Source organism: Dromiciops gliroides, chromosome 1, assembly GCF_019393635.1.
Source record: "Dromiciops gliroides isolate mDroGli1 chromosome 1, mDroGli1.pri, whole genome shotgun sequence".
Classification (NCBI taxonomy): Eukaryota; Metazoa; Chordata; class Mammalia; order Microbiotheria; family Microbiotheriidae; genus Dromiciops; species Dromiciops gliroides.
The window spans coordinates 354,344,700-354,360,611 of record NC_057861.1 but is presented as its reverse complement, the minus strand read 5'-3'; the positions used below and the strand labels follow the sequence as shown (position 1 = coordinate 354,360,611).

Genomic DNA, 15,912 nt, shown 5'->3' with positions numbered 1-15,912 from the left:
GAAAATAAAAATCAAAGTTTGAGAAATTTTTCAAAAAATAAAACTTTTTTTTAAGATGGGTAACATATGGACTAAAGACTTTTATTTGTTTTTATCCATTTGAAAAAGTTTATTTAAGAAGATACATTCAAAATTTAGGCAAAGGAGAATGACTTTCCTTAGCTCATGGAAAGTGAAAATCTTCACAATCATCAAGAATTGGGGGAATGAAATAGAGAGACTTCAGAAAATTTCATGCTTTTGATTAAAAAAATAATTAATAACCATAAATATATTGTGATGGTTCAGACTGTGAGAAAAAAGTTTATTTTAAATTTTGTAACTTTGTAATTTTTTTTGTCAAGTATAGAACCAATACCAATCATCTAGATATGATAGAGTTTAAGTCAGTGGTCCTAATCAAAGGCGACACTATTTCTAAATTACTAAGGGATATAGTATAAGAATGCAGAATGGACCCTTGGATTCACTAGTATGGAAGAAAAAACTCCTTTTCCTGGTGTTCCTTAAACTAAAGGTTTAAGAATGAAGGGCTTATTTTATTTTTAGAGTAATAAAGCTATGACCATTAGAAGTTGAGGTCACCAATATATAAAGGAAAGATTAAAGATGGAAGAGAGATAAAATGATTGGTGGTAGGATTATTTTTAGCTTCCAGTTACACTCAAGAGTTTGTGGGTTTGGCAGGAATAGGCACGTCATCAAAGAGGTAGTCCCCTGGATTTGGCATTCAAAAGAGAAAGAATAATATAGTGAAAAGAGTGTGAGTTGTGTAATGAGAGTAGGATAAAGAATGGACATTGGACCAGTGATTTCATTGGTACAGAAAAGTAAGTCATCACCTTCTTGGCAACTTAGAACACTGAGTTTGAGCAACTTGCCCCAAATAACTAAGTGGTCTGTGACAGAGAACATGAAGCTCAGGTCTTCTGGCTCTGAGGTCAGTTCTCTGCCTAGACATCATACATCCTATTGTGAAGCCATAATGCAAAAGATACTTTCTCATTTTTGGTGGCCAAAACCATTCAGTTATTATTAGTATGAAATACTAACAGACAGATTTAAGAACACAGATATCATATTCTTTTAGATAATGAAGTAAAAACAGGATTTCCTTTTGGCATTCTTTTTTGCGTTGTTTTTGGTATCAAAAGATAAATCATAAATGGAGATATATTTTCTTAATGCAGCACATTGCCAGCAAATGAGAAAAATATTTAATTCTGGAAGTCAACAACTAGGAATTGCATTTTTCTCAAGTCCAAGATAACACAAGTCATTATAATTTACTGTATTACTTTTTACAGTTCAATGTCAGAGAATTTTCTCCCAGATGACTTTATTCTGATAAACGTGCAGAACTTTGGAAACCATGAAGAGTAGGAAAAGATATCTGAAAATTATCAAGACAAAGTTTGGGGACACATCCTTCAAGGAATGGAGATGGGGGGCAGCTAGGTGGCGTAATGGATAAGGCACTAGCCTTGGATTCAGGAGGACCTGAGTTCAAACCCAACCTCAGACACTTACTAGCTGTGTGACCCTGGTCAAGTCACTTAAACCCCATTGCCCTGCAAAAAAAAAAAAAAAGGAATGGAGATGACTGGAAACTCAGTTTATCTTACAGTGACAAAGGAATAATAGATACCAAGTTAATACTAGCATAATTATTGCACATTGTAAAACTTCTCAATGCTTTACCATCAAAGGTGAAGACAATTTAAACATATCTAGAGTTTAATGGGCTTTTCTATCTCTTAAGTTTCATTGGCATAATCTTTGAGAATACATGGTGACCTTTCCACCGTAATGAAACATTGAAATTGGGCTTTAGTGAATTGTTATCTTGGAAAAAATGGATATACAAAATATAAAGAATAAAATGCTTCTTTGATAAGAATAGGTATTAAACTTTATAAGTCTGCTTTCCCTTGTGTTCAAAGGATTATTCTTTTTCATCATAATAACACTTACCTGGAAATAGTACTAAGCAAAATCAAAGGTTACTTAGCACTGGTCTAGCCATGTCTTGTGATGGTTGTGATAGTTTAAAAAGGAGGAACTGAATTAATATGATTGTAGAACACTGGTCTTAGAACAAAAGTCATTTAGAAGTAAATGCCTCCCACTTAAACAGTTGTTAGATTTATATCTTGTTATATCTACATGTGTTATTAAAAAGATATTTTTATCTATTTTCATGTTGAACCCTTGAATTGACTATTTGAGTTATAATAGTGTTACATTGAACTAACCAGGTAATCATTGTATAAACTTGTATGATTACCATTTTCCTGAGTTTCTTATATTTTTGCATGCAACTCCTTAAAGGCATTGAGCTCCTAACTTATAATTCTCTTCTTAATATTGTGTCCCTAATTCTGACATGTAGATGTTTTCATTGAATTTTTTATTCTAAGTCTATTTCTCATTATGGATATTATAAGTAATTTATTCTAAAATTAAGCCTAATGACTGATAGGATACTATTTTCAGTTGGAAAATAGGACTGTCATATTTCTCATCATGGATTTCAGACAATATAATGATCTCTGCAATGAAGCCCTTCTAATTTTGTCTAGCTGTAAAATATTGACTAATTACTATTAATTGTTTGTTGTCATAGTTGCCGTTTAAGTCATGTAGCATGCACAAAGCTTATATTAAGTTAAAAATAAAATTGACAATAGTAGACTTCATTAGAAGCAGATGGACAAAACTGAAGATTAGAGAGATTAGACATAGAGATTAGAAAAACTCAGCAGGAAAGTGATTAGTGATGGCCCCTGATGCTAGCAGTAAGAGGAAGTGAGACAGGACATGGAAAGTTGAACCTTTTATGGACAGGAAAATCCATAAAAAGGCATCCAGAAAATATCTATATACACTTTTCATGATTAAAATCAGCTGTTGAAAAAATATGACAAGAGGCAGAAAGTTTAGGTATAGGCAATAATATCCACCAATGTACAACACACAGATCTTTTAACAAAAGTGTGATGAATAAAAATCTGGCAAAAAAGCCCACAAAAAATCATAATAGTTGTAAATTCAGCCAAGCTGATCCTAGCAAAGTTTGGTAATGTGAAATGAGGACCTAGGCATAGGGATTCAGCTTCAGGGATAACTCCAGTGTCCATAATATATTGTGGAAGAAAAGAAAGACTCTGCCTCAAGTTAACCATAGTGTTGAAACAAGAACCAAGACATGTACCATCTCATTCCTAGTTCCCATTAGGTATTCTTCACATCAGTCCAGGTGAGATGTGAAGAATACCTAATGGGAAAATCTCTCCCTTCTTAATTTTTTTTGCATATAAGTATTTCAAAGAGATCTTAAAGGACAGGCTCTAACCATGTTACTCCCATACTCATCAAACTCCTTATTGCCTCTAGCTTCAAATTAGAGACCTATTATTTGGCTTTTGAATTCCTTAACTTGACCTCAACATACCTTTCCAATCTTATTATGTGCTACTCCCTTTTCTTTATTCTATTGTCCAGTCACATTGAAATTTTTGCTTCCTAAGAGAGGAAATTCCATCTCTAATCCATTGTACTGGCTCTCCTCCATTCCTAGAATGCACTTCTACTATGCCTGTAAGGTTGTTAAACCCCTTGTTTCCTTCAAAACCATGCTGAAATACCGTCTTCTGAAAGAAATCGTTCCTGATCCTTTTAGCTTTGTATGCCTTTTCCCCCATAAATCTACTTTTTGTTTGTTTAATATAAACTTTTTTTATTTGTCTTTCACAGCAGAATATAGTCTCCTTGAGGATAGGCATACTTTATTTTTAGCTTTGTATTATCCCCAATGCTTGACACAAAGGAGTAACTGAATGAAATATTTGTTCATTGATAGATTGAACCAGATGCCCGTGTAAATAAGGACTCGTGATTGAATTCTTTCAAAAAGAAAAAAAATTGGCAACTCTTAGTACTATAGTTGTCCTTGATATGAATTACTGGTTTGTTGGGTTTTTTTTTGGGGGGGGTTGTTTTGTTTTGTTTTTTACTATTTAAGATAATAGGACTTAGAATGGGGAGCAATCTTAGAGAACACTTAGTTCAAGGTTTATATTTAATGGGTTTGCCTATAGAGGCACAGAAAGCTTAATTCATTGCCTTGCCCATAGTCACAGAGATATTAAGCAGGAAAGCTGGCATTTTAATCTAGGTTGTTTGATTCAAAATCCAGTGGAGTTCTACTACATCATGCAATCCTTTGGAAATATCAGTAACTGGTATTTCCATCACCTTTCTATTTTGGGGTAGCTTCTCATGTCTTGTCCTATTTCTGACTCAGCCTGTGTTTTGGTTTTTGTTCTTGCCAGCTCCCTAGGCTTTGATGTTCTTAGCTAAATTCCTAGTTACTAACTTCTGTTCTTTTAACAATGTCTATTTTTTCTCTTGCTTTCAGATTTAATTTTTTCAATTAGCAAAAATCTATTTTCTGTCCCTTTCATCCCCCTCCTTCATTGAAAATAAATTTTAAAAAAAGAAAAAGAAAAGGCTTGTAACCAACATTCATGGATTAAAAAAAACCCACAAATTTTTCATTGGTAATGTGCAAAAATAAAAAAAAACACAAACACAAACAAAAAAAAAGTACCAGTCTGTACTCTGACTTCATTTCTGATGGAAAGTAGGTAGCATCTTTCATTATGATCATCTGGAGCAATTTTTGGTTATTACATTTGGTTATTGCATTTAACCAAATCATTCTTCTGTTAAATAATCTTTGATAATTTTTTTATTGCTCCTAAGATAAAATCCAAATTTGTTAGCATGAAACAAGATCTGTGTGACTGACATAAAAAGGCTACATCTCTTATAGAATACAGACTTAGTCATCACTGGTGGAGAGTCAAGTGGGGGGATCACATCAGGAGGCAAGTCAGTTTGAATGCTCCTACATATTGTAGGAACTTCCCTCACCAGGATAGCAGATCCAAGTCTTCAAATTAAATCATCAAATGCTATGCTACTTAGTGAATTTTATGCAAAGGGGAAAATAGGTTATGATGTTAAGAAATACAATGAGTATATGAAACAGGTATATGAAATAAAGAATAAGAGAGGTCAGCAACTTTCAGATTACAGAGAAGCCTTATGCCTTTTTCTCATGAATATTTTATTCTAGAAAAGAATCAGAATGTGCTATTCATGGAACATTCTGAATAATATCACAAAAGGAAATTGAGCATATTTTAACATATACCAAAAAAGTACTTATTGATTTATGGATCTTTCTGGTATCATCTGTTTGAGTTTGGTCAAGATAAATATGTATTACAGGTAACTTTCCAGCTAAAGACCAAATAACAATTTTTTTAGTTAGGGATTGAGATGTGATGGGATTATAGTTATGCTCTAGTTTTTTTTTTCCTTGCAATTTTAAATCTTTATAGTGTGTGCAAATGTCTTTCCTTAGTATTTCTCCTTGCTTTCCTCTTTCTTCCCTCTTCCTCTTTGCCCATTTTTACTCCATCTTTTCTTTTACTATTCATTGTATAATTGCTTCACTCCCCTTTTCCTTCCAGCAGTACATACAAACCTTGAGGACTAAACAAATAGTAAATGTGTGAGTTGAAATTTCTGCATAGGCTTGATGAAAGAGAATTCATTCTATTTCATTGTTCATTCCTTAAAGTGTTTCCTGTCTATCATGTAGCTTTCTTTCTCCATCAGGACAATTAAAACTTACCAGTAAATTATGCTTTTCTAAAAATTAATTTAGCTTTTTCTATTAATAACATTCACTGATGACATTTTTATTTTTAATTGTAGGAGCTATGCCTGTTCCAGACCAGCCTTCATCTTCAGAAAAGACTAGTTCACTGAGCCCGGTGTTGAATACATCCAATGGGGATGGATCTGAAACTGAGACAACTTCTGCAATTCTTGCATCAGTCAAAGAACAGGTAAAATAATTCAATATATATTATGTATGTGAATAGTGTTATATTATCATGGTTAACAAATTGTGATTGAATAGTGAGGCACCTTATCAAAAGTATTTATCTGTACTGTAGTATTTGCAATTGATTAATGTTTCTTTGTATTACTTCCATTCATTGCATTGGTTATCAGTCACATTGTAGAATCAGTGTAATTTTGCACTATAGCAATGTGGTATGAAGAGAGTGATATAATGGTAAAAAGCCTTTGGCCATAAAAATGGCTATAGTCCTTACTACTTTATCTGTGTGACCTACAATAAATCACTTCACCTTTTAGGCTTTAGTTCCTCGGCTGTTCAATGAGATGTTTGAATTAGCTGATATTTCACGTTGATCTCTATGATTTTTATCCAAATTATCTATGTAGATTTTTTGTGTGTACACTAGCTAGAGGCAGGACATATTGGATGACATAAGTGTGAGCACCTAGTAGAGGCTAAGAAATAAAGATAAATGAGGTTAAGTAAAAAGCTTATGGGTTTTGTATTCTTTTTTAATGAAGCGTTTCTTGATTATTGCATATATGATCTTCTTAGGAATCTCTATGCAATTATTTCAAACAGATTTCTACTATGTTTTTTTAAATGGCTGCTTCAGAATTCTAATGGATTGCACAATTTTAATAAAGATAATCTTTGTTTATCTAAGAGAGTTCTTCTACAATTGGGAGAATAACTGTATGAACTTCTGACAGCCAATCCTACATTATCATTTTTACTTATGAGAAAAGATGGCAATGGTTTGCTGTTCTAGTCTTCTAACTCCTTCTGTAATTATAAGTCAATTGGTGGTGACTAGGTATTTTTTTTCATAATTCTCACTCAAACAAATGGTAAATTTCAAGTGACTTTCCCTTATCCTGATTGGAAAAAGAACTGGTTTGCTCATTTGTTCAGATCTCTTGAGACTAATGGAAAAATAATTCTAGAAAAAAAAAAAGAGTAACCTTGCCTAGATAGAATTTCTGTTTGATGATTATCACCTTGGCTAAACATGTGTACCCTTCCAATGGTGCATAAAAACTACCATTGTCATATGTTAGCTAGAGGGAACTTACACAAATACATGTGTCAGATTTGTTAAACATTATTGAGGATTGCCATAGCTTCCTGGATTTGTGAAATTTTAAAATTACTTAAATTTAAGCATTATTGTGCATTTTCCCAGCTTGCTAATGTGAGTATTTCTCCAATATGTTATATATTTCCCTTTTTAATAAGCAGAATACACTTACTTTCACTATTGCCTACACCTGGAATAGTCTCATTCTTCATTTCTACCTTTTACCTTCACTGCTGGCTTCCTTTAAGTCTCAGCTATTCATAGCTTCTGTAAGAAGTCTTTTCCAGTACTTTGTCTTAGCATCTTCCCTCTGAGGCTACTTCTAATTCATTCTGTATCTATACCTATACCTATATCTATATTATCTATATCACCTATCTATATCATATTTGTACATAGTTGTTTTCACATTATATGCTATGAGCTCCTTGAGACCTAAGATCATTTGTTTTGTTTTGTTTTTCTTTCTTTGTATGTCCAGTGCTTAGCGAATTACCTGACAGAAGAAGGTGCTTAATAAATTCTGATTGACTGATTGGCTTCATTTTTTCTTAATGATTTAGTCATAATTAATTCAACTCATTTTGATTAAGCAAGCATTTATGAATCCCCAACTGTCCATGGCTTTGCTCTACATATAGGAACAAAATTCCCTTCCAAGAATTTCCAGGGTATGCCCTATGTCTGCATATAAGTAAATACAAGGTAATTATATTTTTAGATAATTGAAGGAAATGCTAAATTTGAGTTAGAGATCAGTGACAATAAAGAGGCATTTTTTCCCTTTCACTCTCATGGACCCCCTTATATCTATCCAAAACTCCCAAATTAAGAACCCCTTGTTTAGGGTCTACCAAAGTGGCTGGAAATTGTTTTGCTTGTCAGCTTTCACTTCTCAGTGGATCCACTTCCAGCACTCTCTTGCCCCGTAGCTGAAAGTTTTCAGAGGGAACCTGAAGACCAAGCTTCTCAAGTCAGAATCCTTAATTTCACATATAAAACCTAATCAATCCATCTACATATAAAGAGATAAATTTTCTTCTTTTATTAAAGTATTTCAACTTTCCTTGCTGCTTAGAAACTATTTGTATTAGCTTCAGGTTTATGGCTTTATTCCCAAATGTTTCAGGTTACTGGAAGTATGACCACTGAATAAGGCACCATGTCATTACATGTTTCAAATAGTCTTGCTATTATATTCTAGTTATTCACTGGCTTTGTAATTTGGGAAGAAAAAAATATCATTAATTGTATCCATAGCGATTTATTTTTCCAGCTAATATTTATACAACTTCTACTTTGTGGAAAATACTCTGCTAGGTATTTAGGATAACATTAATATAAATATGATTCAGTCACTGTCACTGAGGACTTTATAATTTATTTCTCTGAGAATACACTTTTTCTTTATAGTGTTTGTTCTTTTGCTCTCTACATAGTTTTTATCAAATAATTTCATCATTGGATGAGAATATCTGTTTTTTCCCTGAGACAGTGATTTCATTGGTATAGGAAACTTTTGGTAAGGAAGCTCCCTCTAACAATGCATACTAGAAAGAATTACACAATTTATACATATTAAGTAAGATTTGTCCACAGAACTCAGTAGTTACGTAGCAACAACAACAATAATAGGTAGAATTAATATACTACCTACATCTTAGACATTGTGCTAAGCATTTAACAAATATCTTATTTTACCCTCACAACAATCCTGCAAGGTATTTTTATTGTCACTTTACAGTTCAGAAAACTGAGGCAAACAATGATTAAGGCATTTGCCCTGGGTCACACAGCTAGTATGTGTAAGTGGTGACATATTATTCCAGGTCTTTCTGACTCTAATGCCAGGTTTCTTTTCATTATTTTTACACTTTGATGTCTCCAGAGTTAGAATGTATGCTCCTTGTGAGTAGGGACTGTTTTTTTGTTTTTGTTTTTGTTTTTATCTTTGTAATTCTAATACTTTGTTAGCACAATGCTTTTTACAGTTTTTGTAACTGTTAATTGTTTCAGTTGTGTCCAACTCATTTTATAGATGAGGAACCAAGGCAAAAAGGGCTTAGCAACTTGCTTAAGGTCATACAGTTATTAAAGTTCTGAGGCCAGATTTGAACTCATAAAGATGAATTTTTCTGACTTTGTGCTGATACTCTATCCATTGTGCTACCTCACTGCCCCAGTCTACTTTATACATACTAAGCCCTTAATACATTTTATTGGATTACATTCAATTGAATTGAATTAGAGTGGACTGGACCTGATCGATCCTTATTCTATGCATTGGCCATTTATTCTTTTTTGGAGGTCCAACTAGTAATCCTAGTTCACAAATCATCTTTAGTTTTATGAATATTTCCCAGATGTTATGGTAAATTGCTCATGATTCATCTTCCACTTTCTTAGTCTGATAGTGAGTCTCTCATGCTACTACAGACCATTGGAAAATGGCTCCAAATTATCACCACATTGTGTCTACATGTGGGCTTATTTTATTTGAAGAGAAAAATTTTTGTAGAAAGACCTCTTAAGTCAAGGGACCCAAGTTTGAATCACAGTTCTGTCATTTACTATGTGACTTTGATGAAAATATTTATGCAATAATAAACAACCTTGCTCAGTCTCAGTTTCTTTATTTGTAAAATGAGTGCACGTGACTAAAATATTTCTAGGGTCCTTTCAATTTTAAAAAACTATGATTTTTTAAATGCTAGAGTAGATAAAATATACATTTCTTGAACTGTGTTGCTAGCTTAGAAAATATATTTGTATTTACATATGAATTGAAAGTTTTCTCTAACATTTCTTTAATTGTTTTCTGGTAAATCCCTCTCAACAGCAGGATGTCTAGATATTAATAGGTACATTGGTATTGATGAAATAAAAAGATGCATAGGGAATATCCTAAGAGGCAGCAAAGTGGGGGAAAAGGCATGGCTACCTGGAAGTTGATCTGCTTGGAGAGTGAAAAAATATAAGGACGAAGTGGTAGAGTAGATAGAGCACTAGGCCTGAAGTCATCTTCCTGACTTCAAATCTGACCTCAGAAATGGACTATCTGTACAACCTTTAGAAAGGGAAATATTAATATGATGACTACTATATGACTACTACAACCTGCAGCACTACTACAACTACTATTAGCATCTTATTCATAGGTAGTAACCAAGGGAAGATTGTTATGATTGGTTTAAGTCACTTAACTCTGTTTGCATCAGTTTCTTCATCTATAAAATGAGCTGGAGGGGCAGCTAGGTGGTGCAGTGGATTGAACATGGGCCCTGAATTCAAGTGGACCTGAGTTAAATCTGACTGCAGTCACTTGACACTTACTAGCTGTGTGACCCTGGGCAAGTCACTTAACCCCAATTGCCTCACAAAAAAAAAAAAATGAGCTGGAGAAGAAAAAGACAAAATTACCTCAATTTCTTTCCCCAAAGATGGGGTCACAGAGTTAAACACAACTGAAATGACTAAAGTAAACAACATCAACAAAAGAGTAATAGATGGTGCAAATTCAAAGTCTAATTGCTTGACTTCTTCAGTTTTCCTCATAAATTCCATCCCTGAACATGAATCTATTCACTGAACCGGAGTTCTGTCATTATTCATAATGTTTAACATTAGTAGTGAGGACAATACTGTTATTCTAAATGTTTGTTTTTAAAAGTTGCTGATATATGGTAGTGACTTTCTTTCACTGAATTATGCATTATAAATTCTGGTATAACAATCTTTGTTATTTATTTTTGAATTACCAAAAATATAGTATTTAAAAGCAACATTGTTGAAAATTATCCTAAAATAAGTATATTCCTTCCCAAATTATTTTTAATTGGTATAGCAATACATTTGCTATATTAAATAATTTCATTAGATTTAAGAAAAATAGGATTTTTCCTGATGACATGATTTAATTCCCTAAAACTATCAATTATTTTAGACTCTTTGGATAATTTACATTACAGAAATTAGGAGAAAGTTTTCCTACATGGAGACTGAAAAACCTTCATGAAAAAATCAAGAAGGTAGAGGAAGATTACCTGACTATACCAATGAACGTTATATACATGTATTAAAAAAAGAAAGAAAGAAAGAAAGAAATCATAGTGTACAACCAAGATTCTCTTTATATTTCAAATACCAGGATTCATGTTGTAGCACAATTGATTGCTACTTTTGAAATGTGTTCTCTGTTTCACACTAGGGAATTTTCTTATTGTGGTCCTTAAATTTGTGTGCTTTTCCCTTAAATGATCATGGTAGGATTTCTACTGGTAAAAGACAATTTCTGTCCATATTAATTATTGAACTGTGACTTGACAAAGTAAGTTCGAAGTTATGCATCTTGAGTTTAAGAATTCTTTCAGGGCTGGTGGATCCTGTGGGGTCAGAGAAGTCACAACCATGAAGGTCAGCAAAGAATATCAAGTACTTTCTTCCTTTATAGTAGAAACTTAGAGTGTTTTGGAACCATACTCTGAGATAAGTAACTAATCAGCAAGTTTATAATCAATTTTATCAGCAAATACTGCTCCTTAATAATTTGACCATTTTAGACTAGTGACCCATTTCTGTCTTACCACGTGTGACAAAGTCCTACTAATTATCCTTATTGTAGAATTGTAAAGCTCCTCCTTAGGCCCTCCCCAAATAAAACAACAAAAAAAGAAAGAAAAAGGAAACTTCTTCCCCCAAACTGATTAAGGATCACATAACTATCAATAGGCCTTTCCCTGACACTAATGGATATGGACTCAGCATTTCTTAGGCTGGGGAGGGATCTAATGAAGAGCTTTGGTTCCAATTAATGAAACTCCTTCAAGGCTTTCAAGCACCTGTGCCTTGACTTCCTTGAGTTTTCTCAACCAAAATTATTGACAGTTGTGATTGCTGGACATGGCCTTAGCTTACTTCATGTAGAGTTATTGATAATCCTTCCTGTACCCCATGCTTGTGGTGTTCAGCACAATGATTCACATTTATATAATGTCATAATCTATATAAAAGGCTTTCCTCTCAATAAGCCTTTGATCTTAGTGCCACGGATACTAATACCATGATCTCAATTGTGAGGACACAAAGGGAAGGTGTGACTTCCCCAAAATGACAAAAAGAGGAAACAATAGAGGTAACAGACATGAATTTTAACTATTTTTCCTGAATACAAGTTCACTACTCTTTTCACTATATCCCATTGCTTCTTGAGCATGGGTTTTTAACTACTTTTGTTCTATGGACCCATTTGCCAGAGAAATCTAATGAAATCCTTTCTGAGAATCATGTTTTAAAAGGCAAAAAGTATATAATACAGCGGATTCGAAAGGCAGCAAGTATTACTGAAATAAATGGAATTGTTTTTCCAGTCAAGGTCATGAACCCCTCTGAATTCTATCCATGGACCTAGGTTAAGAGCCCCTATGCTAATAAATACTTCTAAGGAACAGTGTCTTTTATGAGCTGCATAACTATCAAACCTCTTTCAGAGAGAGTGGACCAGAAAGTAAAATTAGGAAATGGGGGACAAATCTGAGGGAAACAGATGGGTTTGGTATCTATTCTGGGAGAGACTCAAAACCAGTCAGGATGACAAGGCAGACTGGGTAGTAGAGATAAGGAAATACTCAAAAGATTATATAGGAAAGACCAGGAGCCCAGGTGAGAAGTAGAGGACACAGAGGTTGAGGCCTAGTTCCAAAGGTACAGAAGAGCCTATAGTACCAACCTGAATGGATTAAAACCTAAACAAAGGTAAATAAGTTGGCTGCCTGCAACAGAACCCCAATCCTAAAAGCCTGGGCAGCAGGAACAAAGGGACAGAGTAATAAGAATCAGAGCCCAAACAATAAATAATAGAGACTGGTTTTGCATTTCTTTGTATATGCAACATTTAGCACACTGCCTGACACATAGTAGGCATTAAATAAAAGGTTTTTTTTACTTGTTTACTTAATAATAGTGCAGAGGGCTGGCATAGCATGGATCATAACTGAAAGCTTCTTCAGAAATCGAAGAAGCAGCTACGTTTAATTTTACTTCTCTCTTTTTTATTCTATTCCTAACTGAAAAGTTACAGTAGAAATTTCTCATAAAACCTGTCTACTTAGAAGCAAATGTATTTGAATGACATATTTTTGTCTCCCTATGGGGACTCTACAGGACAGTCCCTATGAATCAATTCTGATTAAGTGTGTCAGGAGGGGGGCGGGGTAAATGTGATAAGAGGAAGGAAAAGGTTTGACAAAATGTTTGGACACACACAAAATTAGCAGAGAGGTAGGAGAGGAACATTTGTGCTAATGAATGATAGTGAATCAGGTGCAATATACTCTTTAAGATCAGCAAGGGTTCTTAAAATAGAGCCTAAACTTGTTTTATTTTTATTTTTGTTTTTGTAACTATATTTCAATGTAAATGGCATCTTTTATAATTATAATTATTTTATTCTATGTATTTAAAATCATTATCTTGAATGGGGGTGAACTGGTTTCAAGAGACTTTTAAAGGTATCCATGACCCTTAAAAAGGGTTAAAAACCCTTCATATGAAGTAACTATTTGCCCTCTTTTATGAGTCATAACACATAGAAGCAGTTCTTCCCTTTCTAAGAGGAAAATTTACCCATATAGAGCCAAACTCTTCATTTGATAGTCCTAATAATAGTCTTAGCCCCATAGCACTTCACCTCCATATACACAAAAAACATGTGATTTCCAATGTGGTTCTTCATACCTCTCTGTTGATTCCTACCCCTGTGGCCTTAAATTGGACATAACTTTGATCTCCTCACATATAAAATGAAATTGTTGGACTTGGCAGCATCCCTTCCAGTTATAAATATCTGGTCTCTAATAGCTCCTACTATTTGCTGCTACAACACCTACCTAATGATATCATATTGCCTTTGATATGTGTTGCTTCTCAAAAGCAACACATCATCCCAAATACAAGTTCTTAAACCAGTTTCATCCCTCTGAAACCCAATGAGAAGAATATTAACATAAACTTTTCTGAAATTTACGATTTCATAATAAAATTAAGGATGGAAATTCAATGCTTCCTTCCTGTGAATTGGATACAGTATAGGTATCATGTTCTATCATATATCTCCAAACTAATTGATCATATAATATATGTCCTCCTCCTTTGGAATATTCTTCCCTCAATTCACCTTTTTTCTTTGGCAGCCAAACTAAGCATATCTCTCCTTTTATTTGTAAAGTCTCGCCAGTCTTGGCTTCCAGATGTCTGTACATCCACACTCACAACCCTCTCTGGTACTTTCCCTTCTTTGTATTGTTACATTCACTTTCCCATCCTATAATCTTCTGTCATTCTATAGCAAAGCCAAAAAATACATCTTCACCTTTTTGAGCATACCCATAATGCATGCCAATGCAAAGAACTGAATATTTTACTTTCATAATTATTTATTTCTACCTTTTATTTCATAGAAAATGTTACGTGTGGGAATTTGAGAAAGACATGTCTTTTTGTCAAGTGAAGTGAAAGAAATCACTAGATTCAGGATCAGAGGACCTCCATTCAAATTCTCCATGTTGCTACTTACTTACTGCCTGTATAAACTTAAACAAGTTACTTAACTTTTCTGGGTCTCAGTTGCATCTTCTGTACAGAAAATGTCTTACTAAATGATCTTTCATATCTCAGCTCAAAAACAATGAGGCTATGTACATTTTAACCAACATATAGAATTTTCCCTCTCAAATCATTTTCTCCTTTCCCATGTTAACATATATGATTTTACTAACATTAAAATGGTATATGAATGCTATCATTATCCTTATGATGGCTGTCAATTGATAAAAATCAACTTTTTTATTTTTAATCATGGAAGGACAGAAATATGCTTTTAAAGCCTTTTAATAACATGAAGTGTGACAAAAAAATATGTGACATACACTTATCACAGCCCTTTACCATTATCACAAAAGATATCCACCCAATGGCCCAAAGGGAAGTGGTCCTCCAGATCTTCCTGTTTGTTGATGACATTATCCTGACTACATCAAGTTTCAGATTATTACAAAACTTGGTAAATAATGTCTCTAGTCACTCAAAACAGTTCAGTCCAACTATCCACGTGGAAAGTAAAGGTGAGGGAGAAAAGGATACTTATTACCTAGACTGTGATATTCAATTAAATAGCTATTTCCTAGCTCTAGTCTATCAATCTATCTGGATCTAGAACTAGATCTCGATTTCTTGGACAGATACTAAAGATGGACAACACTTTTCTATTATATGCTATATTACTGTGATCATCCTTAATTTGTAGTTATATAGCATGCTCAGGAGAATATCATTGGGGGAAAATGGACCTTTGTTTTAGAGAAAAACTCAAGGATTTTAAAAGTACCAAACATTTTACCAAATTCAATTTAGGTCATCTGTTATCCTGATAATTTTCAGGCCATTGTCTACTTGTGATATCTTTGCAAGATATATCTATAAATGTTATTATTATAGCTCAGAGGTATCAAGCTTGCGTCCAACAAAACTCTAGAGTATGGTTTGAACCAAATTAAAATGTAATTGAGAAATATTTAATAAAATAAATAAAAATTCAATGGAACATGATGTTAATATGTGTTTTAAATCAATGTGTGGTCCACAGCGATCTTTATACATGGCTTAGTGGCCCCAATTTCTATTTGAGTTGGACGCTATTGATCTAATGAGTGTATCATCAACAGTTTAAGATTCAGGTAAACCAAAGGAAATAGAGTGCTATGTAGTGGCAATAGGAAGCCTGGAACATATTAGCAATGAAGAATTTTACTTGAGGAACTGTTAAGGATTTTATCAGAGAAATGTGACATTGGAAAATATGGGACAGATTTGGAGGAAGAATAGGAGATTGTGG

The 15,912-nt window shown here is 33.6% G+C and overlaps 1 protein-coding gene across 5 annotated transcripts in view; it reads left to right on the top strand.

Moving 5' to 3' along the window:
- Positions 1-15,912, top strand: part of CTNND2 (catenin delta 2) — a 1,127,657-nt gene that overhangs the window by 196,512 nt on the left and 915,233 nt on the right. For all 5 annotated transcript variants that reach the window (XM_043973915.1, XM_043973925.1, XM_043973939.1 and 2 more), the window contains one exon: positions 5,791-5,924. In XM_043973915.1, the coding sequence (XP_043829850.1) occupies positions 5,791-5,924 (134 nt within the window). The remainder of the gene's footprint in view (positions 1-5,790; positions 5,925-15,912) is intronic.